General features: G+C 40.3%; 1 protein-coding gene across 7 annotated transcripts in view; it reads left to right on the top strand.

Moving 5' to 3' along the window:
* dab2ipb (DAB2 interacting protein b) overlaps window positions 1–13,008 on the top strand; it is a 220,884-nt gene that overhangs the window by 28,892 nt on the left and 178,984 nt on the right. For 2 of the 7 annotated variants that reach the window (XM_088070744.1, XM_042508782.2), the window contains exon 1: window positions 7,135–7,387. The exons of the other annotated variants lie outside the window; for them this stretch is intronic. In XM_088070744.1, the coding sequence (XP_087926870.1) occupies window positions 7,348–7,387 (40 nt within the window). In that variant the 5' untranslated portion in view covers window positions 7,135–7,347. Of the gene's footprint in view, window positions 1–7,134; window positions 7,388–13,008 lie in introns of those variants that run through there. 7 annotated transcript variants of the gene reach the window in all.

Below are 13,008 nucleotides of genomic sequence, written 5' to 3'. Positions count from 1 at the left end.
TTTTTAGTATATTAATTATGCATAGACATACATGCAGTAGACTCTCTCTCTCTCTGTCTCTCACACACACATACACACACACACACACTCCAGACTGATCAGCCACGCCCACCAGTTTAACATCAGTTGAGTTAACATCAGTTCAGAATGGAGGAAGATCCCAGAGCGGGTCTTTCATCTGCAGGTGTTTCAGTTTCAAGAGAGCAGATATGGAACAGACTGTTTTGCTCTTATTTTGCTGAAGGCAGAAGCACCACAAATCTGTTCCATCACTTAAAACACCGCCCAGTGCAGGATACTGCAGTCAAACCATCCGCCACCTTGAAAAAGAAGTCAAACTAGCCCCTCCCGTTGTTTCGCGGTACATCCTAGAACTACGATAAAAGGGTGTAAAATCTAAAACTAAAAGCAGCCCTCTTGTTAATGAGGTAGGCAGTCAATAATAAATAAAAATACACAAGTAAATACAACCAACTGAATAAATATTAATCATAAATAACTAAAATCACTCAAATAAAATAACTGTTAAGTAATAAATGATAATTAAAATGTAACTACCAGCTGCAAACTGTATTTCAGAGAAAATCGGAATTTTATGTGTGTGAATAATCAGTCAAACTTGATAAAGAATACATTTCTAAAGACCAATCGGACTTCAAAGTGACTTTACACCAGGGTGCCTGGTGGCTCAGCGGATAGAGAGGATGCCCCATGTTTAGAGGCTGTGTCCTCACCGCAGCGGCCATGGGTTCGATTCTGGCCTCGGCCCTTTGATGCATGTCATCCCCTCTCTCTTTCTCCCACTTTCACACTCCTGTGTCAGGCAGGCAATATCAGGATGTTCTGATATGGAATTTCAAAATGAAAGCCCTTTAAAATGTCCTATATGAGCTTTATTCCCTTGAGATGATCAAATGATCACACTCTGATTTAAGCCTTTGTTCTGTAATCTGACCAGTTATGTAATTTCTTCTTTGTGCTCCATAGTGACATAGCCGTACGCTCCTGTGAGTGAGCCTGGCATTGCTCACATGCCTGGGCGAGCCTTTTAAAACTGCTGATTCTCTTTTCTTCCACCTCATATCCACTAGATGGAGAGCTTGCTGCTTCATAGCACTTCACCACTCTTCATCCTAACCACCAAGACATACACTGAAAAATGTTTTGGTCTCTTTCAAACGACAGATGGCATGTTGCTCTCGATGACATAATACCATTACTTTGTGGTTGTGCCACTTCATGCGCTTATGATTACAGACAAGAAGGAGCAGCTCAGTGATAAACTGGTGAGCTCAGTGGATGCGTCTGTAAGGGTGAACACACAGGATCAGTCAAAAAGAGACACTAGGTGGCACTGAGGCTTGACATTCAAGTATTTGTATCCCACAGTTACCGTTGCTGGGCTGTCAGCTGGCATGCAACCTAATATGACCCATCCTTAATTCAGAGTGTGCAGTGTTTGTTTTTTTTTAATGCTTCCTTGTGATTTCATTACATTATTTATTTACAGTATATTTCATAGCAATTTATTTATTATTTCACAGCGCAGTACACAAAATTAAGTTTAGATTTGATTTAGTATTGTCATTTTAACAAGGTGCCGTTGCCCTCTGTCCCTCTGATCGCTTGGCCATTAGAGGGAGCTATTAAGTTCAGTGTTAAAAAATAGAAATATAACTTAGGGTCACATCAAAGCAAAGTAAATCTTACCCCTCAGTTGATATTAGGGCTGGTTATTGGCACGGATTTCCTGAATTTATTAAATTTTGATTCACATGGTCCTGATTTGATTGGATTTTCAATTTGCTGTGATATTGATTTGATTGGGAAAATTTCAGTTACAGTGTCAGTTTTACTAAATTATGAAAGAGATGATAATTCAAACGAGACAAAAGATCTGGTATGGTCTGTTCTTATTAATACTATCATCATTCATAATTTAGCTCATTCCATACTGGTGAGATCAGCTGGTTAAAGCTTTGTGCATCTGCAGTGAAAGGCATGTTTTAAAAAATTGATCTCAGATTTTAAAAATCAATATCGGATCAAATAAAGATCGATTTTAATGAGATGAATCAATTATTTTAACTTGGCCCAAGTTGAAATGACAGAAGAGAATGTATTTGCACACTGATGAGAACAGTCACACTGCAACTTTTCTGTTTTTTTTTTTTCCCTAAGATGGATTACCATGGATGCACTACGTGCTGTGATTGGTTAGTACTCATCACATTGTAGCGCCGAGGTTAGAACTGGTAAGGATTAGGGTACAAAGGTCATGGTTAGGGCTAGTGCTACCCAGTCTTAGGTATTCTCGGAGATTAAGGCCGTAAATTTACAAGAAAAACTGACTACAATACTGCCAGAAAATTGGGTGAAGGTAAAGGGAGTAAGATGTGGTCGATGGACGGGTCGAGCACAGAACTTTCAAACAGCAGACGGGGATTTATGTGCTATGTGTTGGCTCATTCATTTTGGTCTTATGTAGTTTTTAGGATGTTTAAAGCAGCTGAATGCACTCTGTGCACTTAAGAGCTGTTTACACGGAAACGGTTCTTGCATGAATCATTAAACTGTTGTTGAGGTCTGGTCTTTCTGTACATGACAACGGCCTTTTGGGGGCCTGAAAAGTTTTGAAACCGGTTTCCAGAGACTAATCACCCCTACTGTCACCGTGTAAACTGGCAATGCACGGATCATGTGAGAATGATGATGTCATGGCCGCACTTATCGCATGAGAGTGGTGGTCTTCTGTTGTGTGTTATTACAAAGTTACACCGCTAGCTACTGGCCTGGCATGCATGCTACAGTGTTTTCAGTTGTTTTTGCATATCCGTGTACATGAAGATAATCGCATGTCTCCCCCTCTCTCTACCCCTTTCACGCTCACACTGTCCTATCAATTAAAGGCAATAAAAGCCCAATAATAATAATAATAATAATGATAATAATAAAACTCAAAGAGAGGTTTTTCCATTATTTTAAGTAGGGCTGTTCTCTTCTAAACATGGCCTTAAAGTTTAGCAGAATAGCTAGAGAAGCCTGTGGGTATAAATAGCCACACTAGCTATTTAAAACCCAGGTTTAAATAACATTTTTGGCTATGGACACCTTGGTGCTAACAGCATCTGACCTGTTTTGATTAAAGCATCAAGTCAAGTTTGATCTAACATAACTGTTTCATTCAGTTGTCTTGTCATTTTCTTTTTATTTGCAGCCCAAATGCTTTAAAATTCTCCAGTTTTCCTCTTTCTTGCGCTTTGTTTTGGACACTTGTCTCCTTCTATCAAACCTTTTTATCTCCCGAGTGAGGCTGCATTCTTGTTGAGAGTATGCGGAGAGCTAGATGATGGAACAAGCAGAGATGTCCTTATGGCTGTCACCTAACATTCTTTGCATAGCATATTTTTCTACTTCAAAATACAGGGAAAAAAGTGTTTTTTGCTGCAGTTGTTCAGTGCTGAATCTCACACACACACAGGATCAGAGGAGGGTTTTGTTTTAATTATGTGCCACTGGTTTTGTAATCTGCATTCACTGATACAGGTGATGACATGATGATGAGAAAAGAGCATAAGAGTCATCATCACACTGGATCTATGATTAGGCTGATTTTGTTTATCTGAGAAGAGACAGAGGTTAAAAGAATAAACATTATCTGTTGGCTAATAACAGGGTACCTTTGCAACTCTGGAAATGACTTTCTGATGTAAGATAATATCTGAATGCTGAATCAGTTTTCCATAGTTATCTCTTCTGCATGTTAACCAGAATACATTACAATATATTAATATATTAAAGTAGTGATTATTATGTCAGCCATTTCAACATAATTTCATTTTTTAAGCTGTTTTGTCACCTTTTTGAGGCGTTTAGCCAAATTAATAATTCACAAATTAGTATTCACAAGGGATGACAATTTTGTTTTTATCACCTGTATATATGCGCATCGCTGTTAGCATTAGTGGTGGGATGAGATACCACTAGAGCTTCATTCAAACACACTTAAGTTCACTGGCAAAATAATAATTTCACAGGCACAAAAACAAGTGCTTGCCTCTTTGAATATCATATTGACAGAAGTGTTGTTGTTCAATTTATCCCTGAAAAACCAAACCGTAATACATGCTCTCGTCCCCCCTTCAGTGTCTAACCTTTAAAGTTGCATTTATGCGTGTGTGCGTTTGTGCACGCATGCACCTTTTTGGTTTTCAAATCACATTCCACATCAAACCACGACCGAAAACTCGCGCAGCCTGTGTTTTACCTAAATTATTCATTGGCGTAGGCAACACCTGCTCTTGTCCTTGTGTGACACAGGCTCCAAATAAGCAGCATGATGAATAAAAACCACACTTGGATGAATAGGAATCCACAGCAAATCAGAGAACGCTCTCATCTCGTCTCATCCTCCGACTGAAAAGCGAGCGGCTGCCGCTCTGTTCTTTTGAACTTGTTGAGGTTTTGGCACACACATGCTTAGAGACGCACAGTACTGATACGCTCCCACCTGAAAAGCTAAGCTTAATTTTACTGAGGTGAAAGTTTTTTTTTTCTTTTGGAAAAATCAACTTAAAAGATGCTAGGGCATGTGCTGCCCTATTTTTCTGGGGTTTTTTTCTTTCTCCATAAATATTTTTTACAGAGGCTGCAACACTTAAGATAGGATTAAATAGAGCTGGATAACTGACCAAAGGCTGTTGAATGATTCGTACATGCCTTCCAGGCCAAACACTGCCTTCAATGTATTTTAAGCATCTTAGCATTCTCTGTGATGTTTAATTTAACAAAGTCCTGCCTGCCTCCATCTCTCTCCTCAGAGTTTATCATTACAATTAGCTATCATTAGCCAGAATGGTATCTTTTGACTCAGTGCCAGTCACTCTAGTGTATCCTGCCAGCACAACACTACACAATAGATTATTTTTCATTGTCAAAGGCTCGTCTCACAGGTTTGATATAGATGAACTCAAAACACCGGGTAAATGGGGAGATAAGTCATCAAGAACCTGTGAAATTTGAGATAAAAATAATTCTAAGGTAAATGTTGGCTGGGATCTATTTTGCATTGTTATATTTCTAAAAAGGACAGGCGCGACAGGAGGGAGCATATGAGTGGCAGATAAGATGTAGAATCTCTGAAACTCAAACAGTAACATTCAGTTTGGATGCTTTGGTAACATTTATTTTTGAGGATGAATTTTTTGTTTTGCATGGCTATATTAAAGGAGACCTATTATGCTTTTCCTTATTTTCTATCTTATATATAATGTTACAGTGCCAGATGTTCATATTAAATATGGCCAAAGTTTCCAATGATGAGGTAAACGAAGGCAAAAGTAATCCCTGTGAACAAAAACCTCATGCTTAAGACCCTTCTTAATACTCAGTTTCCAACATATTTTTTCGACTTTAAGGCTTGAACACACCAAACTGACATCAAAAAACTGGTGGTGAAGAGGGCTGACTTTTGCATCACCTCATATCGCCTCACGACGTCTGCATCTCAGCCAAAAAGTTTCATATGAACACACCACAAAAGACTACAACCAACTGCCAACCAGCATATATGTTCTGTCCCTGTGTGACAGGAAATAAGTCTCCATTCCAGCTGGTGGCAGTTGTCTGTAGTTGTCATACAAAAAGGAAAACCGAAGGACCGTTCTGATTCTAATTAGTCTCTCAGCACATTAACAAAACAGTTCAATCAGGAAACATTTCTACTAAAGAGCTCAGAGGCTAAAGGAAACAATCTTACTTTGTAAGTTTGTTTTGATTTCACTCCCTCTTGACTTGAGCTCTTCTTTTACTTTCATTTTCTCCTGTGCTAAACTGCCAATCAGAATGATTTCTTTCACCGACGGGCTCCACCATCTCTGACGCCAATTCAACATCCTAAATCATCAGAAAAACAGCAGACAAGGGCCGACACACGGCAACAACTAGGACGACAGACGATTAGTCGGCTCACAGTCGGCTTGGTGATTCAGGGCCTTTAGAGACAAATTGACATCAGCTTATGACAGATTTCAGACATATAATCTTAGTTGCTGATGTTCATTTCTCCACAATTTTGGATCAAATGCTTGTTGGAAGATGTTATTGGTGAAAGTAAAGAGTGCCGTTACACTACATTACAGTCACTCCTCCAGGCTGCAATGACAGCGCAAAGATGTCAAGATGCAGTAGACCCGAAAACGCTGACCAGTCAAAGCTTTTGCGGGAGGGGGCTTACAAAGACAAGCTACAATGGAGCATCTCAGAGGGACAGTAAATACAGGGGTTCCAGCACAGACAGTATGAGGAAAATAGCGTTTCAAGCGTGTAAACAATAGTAAGAAAAACCTCAAATACAGGCATGAGCCTGAAAATGAGCATATATTGCTGCTTTAACCACCAGAACAGGACGTTTAGTTCATTAATCTGTCTATAGTTGTAGTAATAGCCGATTGGCAGAAAGATTTGGAGCTAATTTGATGAACTGTGAATCCTCTCTGTCATTTTTCAAGCAAAAATCACAAACGTTCTCTGCTTCTGGCATCTTAAATGTAAGTATTGCTCTATTTTGTCTCACTGTAGGTTGAATATCTTTGGGTTTGGACAAAACAAACAATCTGAAGATGTCACTTTTAGCTTTGAAAGCTAACTTTCACTATATTTTCCATTTTATCACTTAAACAATTTATTTCAGTGACAATAATCTTTGCAGTTGTTAACTTGCCACACAAGCTGTCAATTTAGGTCGACAAAAGCAGCATGCTGATTTGGTGCCAGCTTGAAATGCGAGTAGAAACCGTGCCCGGCCAGCACAACCAGGTCAGAGTCCACCTATTGTTCATATCTAGGCTGCAGTGCTATAATAGTTCCTCAGTTCTTTTGGCATGTTGGTGTTTTCCACATGGATATTACAAAGTTCTCTGTATGATGAGAAGAAAAAATATGCTGAGAGTGTAAAATTGATCAAAGTGGAAACATTCAGCACTGCCACAACCCTCTCCACCCATCTCTCTCTCTCTCTCTCTCTCTCTCTCTCTCTACCACAATGTGGAAAGTGCTCTTCTCTCCTCCCTCCCATCCTGTGCTCCGTCATTCTCTCTCTCTCTTTCTCTCTCCACTCTCCAGAGAGGGGCTCAGTCAGACAGATGTAACACAGCGGTAGAAGCCTGAGCTGAGCTGGCAGGCTGCAGGGGCCAGACCCGAGCCAGCAGCTCTGACTGGAGAGAGGAGACAGCAGCAGGAATAAAACAGTAGCAACAGTTTGAGTAGTTGCAGTTCAGTGACAGAGTCGACTTTGCCTCAGGATGTGGGCGTGTTGATCCGGGGCGCTCATCACACTGTGAGTTTAACATGGACCCTGACACCAGCGCCCATCCAGAGGCACAGCATGGTGAGTGCGATTCAAAGGGTGGGAGGGAAAGATTAGAAATGATGAAAGTAGAAAAAAGTTGAAGAGCATGAACAAGGGGTCACATGGTGTTCCCGTTAGCTCACTACTATAACTTGGTTCTCCATCTGGCTCTTGAGCTGTTGACTAGGGCCTCTGTGGTCAGATGAATAGGACTTCAGTCGTTTCTTTTGGGAAGGGGGTCGAGGGGTGAGGGGTGTTACATGGCTACGTGATGAAATCAACAGCCTGCTATTGTGCTAATTACCTTTTTACGTTAACAGCGTTATAAAGTTTCAAGCTTTGTTGTAGCTAAAAAAACAAAAAAAAATAGTTGGATGTCTCTGTGGAATTTGCTTCGTCCTCTGTCTGGCTGTTTCGGTGCAAGCTCCATGAAGCAGGAAGCTCTCCTCTCGCTCTTTGAATGGAATAATTAACTGTGGCATATGCGAGGGCCGTGGGTGTACCATTTCTGTTCAAAGGCAGCAAGATAATTTGATGGTTATGTGCATCTGTACATTTGTATGCTGTGTAGTGGTTGCACCATGTGGGTGTTTGTGTGAGAGCCACAGAGCGGCATGAAAGAATGAAAGTGGGAGAGGGAGAGAGAGACAGAAAGAGAGAGTTATGTACACAAATAAATCCGGGGGGATCTGGACTGCACTGTAGGCCAGCGAGAGTGCTCACTCTTTCTCTTCCCCCTCATTTTCCGCTGCCTCATTTTTTTTTCTCCACTGCTCCAAAATGCTAGAGCCCGGACTAGATAGTTAAAAGGCAGAAAAAGTGGTGTGTTATTAACTGGGCCAGAAAAGACGATGTTTTGTCTTCATGGCCGATGGGAAGGACTCTGCTGTGCTGCTGATGAAGAATGCGGTTAAGAGAATGAGTCAACAGAGAACATATTTCCAAGAGACCGAAGTTTCTCTTCGCCAGAGTCTAAGCCACAGTGCTTTATGCACTGGGCCGGCTGCCATGGTGGAGAAGGAGAGACGGAGAAAAGGAAGAGAAAACTGCTGAAGACAAAACTTCACCGTTTTTATCTGTCTCCTGGGACTTTAAACTTGTGTTAACAATCTAACCCAAATAAGTGAGCCTTTTCTCACCTTCACAGGAAGGTTTCCCAACATAAAACGTCTGCTTCATACGGGGATCGACTACTGCCCCCTCTCAACCACTCAGCCGGCCTCTTTCTACACGTTCAGCCTCAGAGGATCCCTTTAAAAGGCTCAATATAAATAGAATTGTGAGAGAAGAAAGGGCAATAATCTGATATCATCTGATTCTCACCTCAGGCAAGCCTCAGGAAGAGTTCACGCTTCCTGAGGCTCGTAGGCATCAATTTTTACTCTCTCATGCACACACACATGCATTCATACAGACACCAAAGCTGTTTGTAAGAAATCTTAAGAGCACATCCTCACTGTGCATTTTAATATGCATATTATTTTCATACATTACACATGGCTTTGTGTGTTTTGCATATCGATTAGATTTTGATCTGCTTTCTGCATCTAGCTGATTATTAAAAATAACTCTGAAACTCTGAGTTATTGAGTTATTGTTTAGCAAGTCATAAGTAAGTCTCAAGTCTTTGCACCCAAGTCCCAAGTCCTCAGCCTTCAGTTTCAAGTCCTAAACAAGTCATGATGTGCTTTTTACCAGTAAAAATATAATACATTTAAAAGAATCATGAATGCTTTCTGAAATTTGGAAGTTATTGCGTCTCTATTTATAATTTTCAACCTGCAGCTTTTTGTTGATCACCACATTGTTTTTGTATGCTAACAAAATTGTTTTTGGTATCCTTTTTTCAAATTAGTAAGTAACGTAATGTTAGTTCTTCATGGTTCTCTCCTTTACCTTGATTGTCGGATTGATTTAAACAAATTAGATCTGAGAATTTAAGTGTCAACTTGGTTGGAATAAATAGCATTAATGTTGGTTGATTCAGGAAACGAAGAGGAAATAAATTAATTTTCGGCACACTGTTTAAGTCCCACACCTCAAATCTTTGGGCTTGGGGGGAGATATTGAGTATTTCAAGTAAAAAGGCAATAAGCCCAAGTAAAGTCATGGGTCATTGCTTTTGAAGTCTAAGTACAGTTACATGCCTTTTTTGTTTGATCAAGTCCACTCTAAAGTCACTTAATTTGTGACATGAGTCTGACTGAGTTCAAATCATGTGACTTGAGTATGAATTCAGCATAGGCTGTAAGAATAATGGACGTAGCTACTGTGAGGTCACCTGGTGGTTTGAATGTGGAAATTAGCTACAGAGACCAGAACCATTTTTGTACCAGGCTGTGAACATGTTTATTTCTGCTGTAAAGTTTAACATGCGGGTCGATGGGGATTGACTCACTCCTGGAGCCAGCCTCAAGTGGCTTTTCAAGGAACTGCAGTTTTTGTCAAAGGCGTTGGCTTCTTTTTTCAGCCCTGTCATGTGCCTTGAGTTCACACTGCTGCTGTAACTACATCTAAATATTTCCTGTCCTTTTGATGATATTTGGAGCGGTTTTGCAACCAGACAGCCTGATATGAAAGTGATCACCAGAATAACTCAAACAATAGTTAGACATATGACCTCAATCTGCATCTTAGTTTTATTACTCAAGTCTAGAGTTGTGGTACACCAGCACACCCAAATACACTAAGATTCCCACTGCAGATATTTCACTTTACATGCAGCCATGCCTTTATTAAATGAAAAACAAGCACAACTCCTGGCTGATAGGAAAGCCCAAATATGAGAGTGAGGAAAGTAAAAGTGAGAGGGAGAGAAAAGTCCTCATCCATGGCCTTCATTGACATGTAAATAGGTCTGCATGTTTTTGTCCTAGTTGAGAAAGGTTGAATGCCCGGTCATGTACTGAAGGAGAAAACACAGGGACAATTTTTGTGTGAGAGTGTGTATTTGTACTTGTGTGTGTGAGTGTGTCTTTTGCTCAGAACATTTATTGGACAGGGGGATTAAACCAGTCAAGAATTCTTCTCTTTCTCGCTATAAAGCATTTCTGTGGAAAACAAGGGGCTTCTCTGTCATTTTCCATTTTGAGGTGAATTAGGGTTTCTGACTACCCTTCTGGAATCCCCAGATTTTCTCCAGATGAAACTGTGGTCTTGTGGGTGAAAGCGCCGCAGGGCTTTGTCTTGAAGAATGTGCAGCTTTTAATAAAAGATTTATTCTTGCTTGTGTTGTCATGTGCTAAGATCTAGCCAGACTGCGGAGCTAGGTGGCACAGGGAGTGTAAATTTAGGAACTGGGCTGTCGGCTTACACGTTTTAATCTAGTTTAAAGAGAGGAAACAGTGTCTTGCAGTGGACCTCATGGTGAAGTCAAGTTAATTCTGATGTACCAGAGACTTTCTTCACTCAGTGGGGTTGCGGCCTTGGCGGATGAGTGTTGTTTAAAGGGTTTAGAGACTGATAAAAACACGATGTTTAGTCTGTACTGTTTCCAGCTGTAAATATGTTTGTATTTAGGCCCGTGTGTGTGTGTTTTTGTGTGTGTCTCTGTACTTGCATCTTTTGGGAAGCAAATCTAGATTTCAAATGTTTGGTGGAAAGATATTTTGGCAAAATGAGGTCATTCTGGCCCATCCCACTTCTTTAAAGGGCTATTTCAGGTTTTCAGGGACTTGGTTTTGGGGTTTGGGGTTAGACTTCACCACAAACTCTTAGAAAAAAATATCTTTAAAAAAAAACTTGCAAGATCTTTATAAACTTGCTCTAACTTTCTTTACTAACTTTGTCAGTCTGTTTTTTGTTGCTGGGCAGTTAGTACACAGTAGAACCGTTCTGCTGCCCTCTAAATGTGCAGACTGTGACTCCAAAACACTGATTTAAGAGAGGCTACAAAGTTCACAAAGGGGCAGAGTTGGCTGATTTTCTCTCTGTGGGTTGATCACTATGAGTGACCCCTTTTATACTAAATGTGATCATTTGATTTAATGTTGATATAAAAGATTCTTTGGCCACTTTGGGGCAGCAGAAACCAGTTGTGAACACTGACATTATTATTACCTTTTAGGTTGATATAGCAAACTTGTCAGCAAACTGTTGCTTACTTACACATTCAGAGTAGGGCTGGGCGATATTTCAGATAATTCATTATGTTTTAAAATCAATAAAAGTGCAATATAGCTGACAGTGTCTTTGTAACCAGCAGAAACCCTGACAACTAATACTATGAGTGAAACTGCAGGCAGCTGCCAGGGGGCGATCGAGATGTTTTTGTCATCCATCTACAGACCGTGGTGGCGTGCTGCCCAGGGCTGGACCCAAATATTCGGCTATTCGAGTATTAGTTAATTAGGTGGGTATTCAGTTTTCAATGTAGGCATTTTAATATTCTTTTTTTTTTGAGAGAACAAATGCCATTTAAGTGTTTGTGACACTGCTGCTGTGCCTGTCACACTCACAGACACCGTAATTACCATTTTACAGAACGGTTAATAACAGGTTTATTAACTGAGTTGAGCCTTTTCTGTCCTGTGAGCGGCACCGAAACGCAAACACGTGAGCATCCCTGCAGCTCACCCACGAGTGGAGCTGTTTCCTGCAGCACAGAGCAGGTGAATTTCAATATCTTCCATAAAGTGAGGACACTTAAAGTGAGGAAATTTAACAGACTAATTTAGAACACTGGAAATGGATTGTTGTACTGTTAACTGTCTGATTTTTTTTTTTTTTTTAACTATAAACTAAAAAGTGTCAAAGATGTCAAGCAGTCGGAGGCACACTGGGCTCTCTCTCACCTAATTTAAACTCCATGGTGCACGGTATCTCTCTCTCTCTCCTTGTGCGAGGTGCAAAGTGTCGGCGGGATGTCTTTCATCCCCTCAACGACCAAAGCTACGATTATTAGCTGTTGATTAATGTTGATGCTCTGGAGCCCAGATGATTTATTCAGTACAGCCCTAATGCTGCCATGGCAAAAAAATATCACAAAAGATAAGTTATTTTTACAGGATAAATAATGTTAACACTTTTGTTACTCTACCCTCAGTTAACTAGCTTTTCATAGTCTGGACTGTGGACCACGGCTGTATAAAGAGAACTGTATACAGCTTCAGAGGCAGGGTCTAGTTTATTTATTGTAAAAGTTGCTCAGTGGTACCTGAAGCCAAAACAAGTTTGACTTTCTAAGTGTAAAATTTGTACAGCTTTTTCAGCCTTTCAGAATATTATTGGGCTAAATTGAAAAAAATCATTGTAGTGATATTTTGTTGGGGTTGTATAGCTCACAAAAAAAGTACCCACTGATTTAGAGAAGTCTCTTTCATGATGTAAGTCTATGGGAAAAGTCCTCTTGGGCTCAGTGACATCACTTGATGGAGCCGTAAGTTTGAAATCATCGGCCTGACCACTATGTCAAATTGGCTTCAAAGCCCGACACTGTTCCCGGGGGCTTGGTGTGGAACCAACTCCTCTGTGAAGGGTAAAAGAACGGTCACAGTGACATCACATAAACAGAGCCTTTTTTTATGTAGCAGAACACACAGCCTTTCACTAACTGCTATAGTGCAACCTTAGTTATCTACATTATGGCTGACTAAAGTAACCTATATAGTAACGTAACTATCTCAGATAGCATGAACTTTTATGTGACTGCAGCAATGTGC

This window comes from Plectropomus leopardus, chromosome 20 (genome assembly GCF_026936395.1).
Source record: "Plectropomus leopardus strain MGB_pleo_1.0 chromosome 20, ASM2693639v1, whole genome shotgun sequence".
NCBI classification, from domain to species: Eukaryota; Metazoa; Chordata; class Actinopteri; order Perciformes; family Serranidae; genus Plectropomus; species Plectropomus leopardus.
Note: the sequence above shows the minus strand (reverse complement) of the source record. Positions and strands in the feature narration are given on the sequence as shown.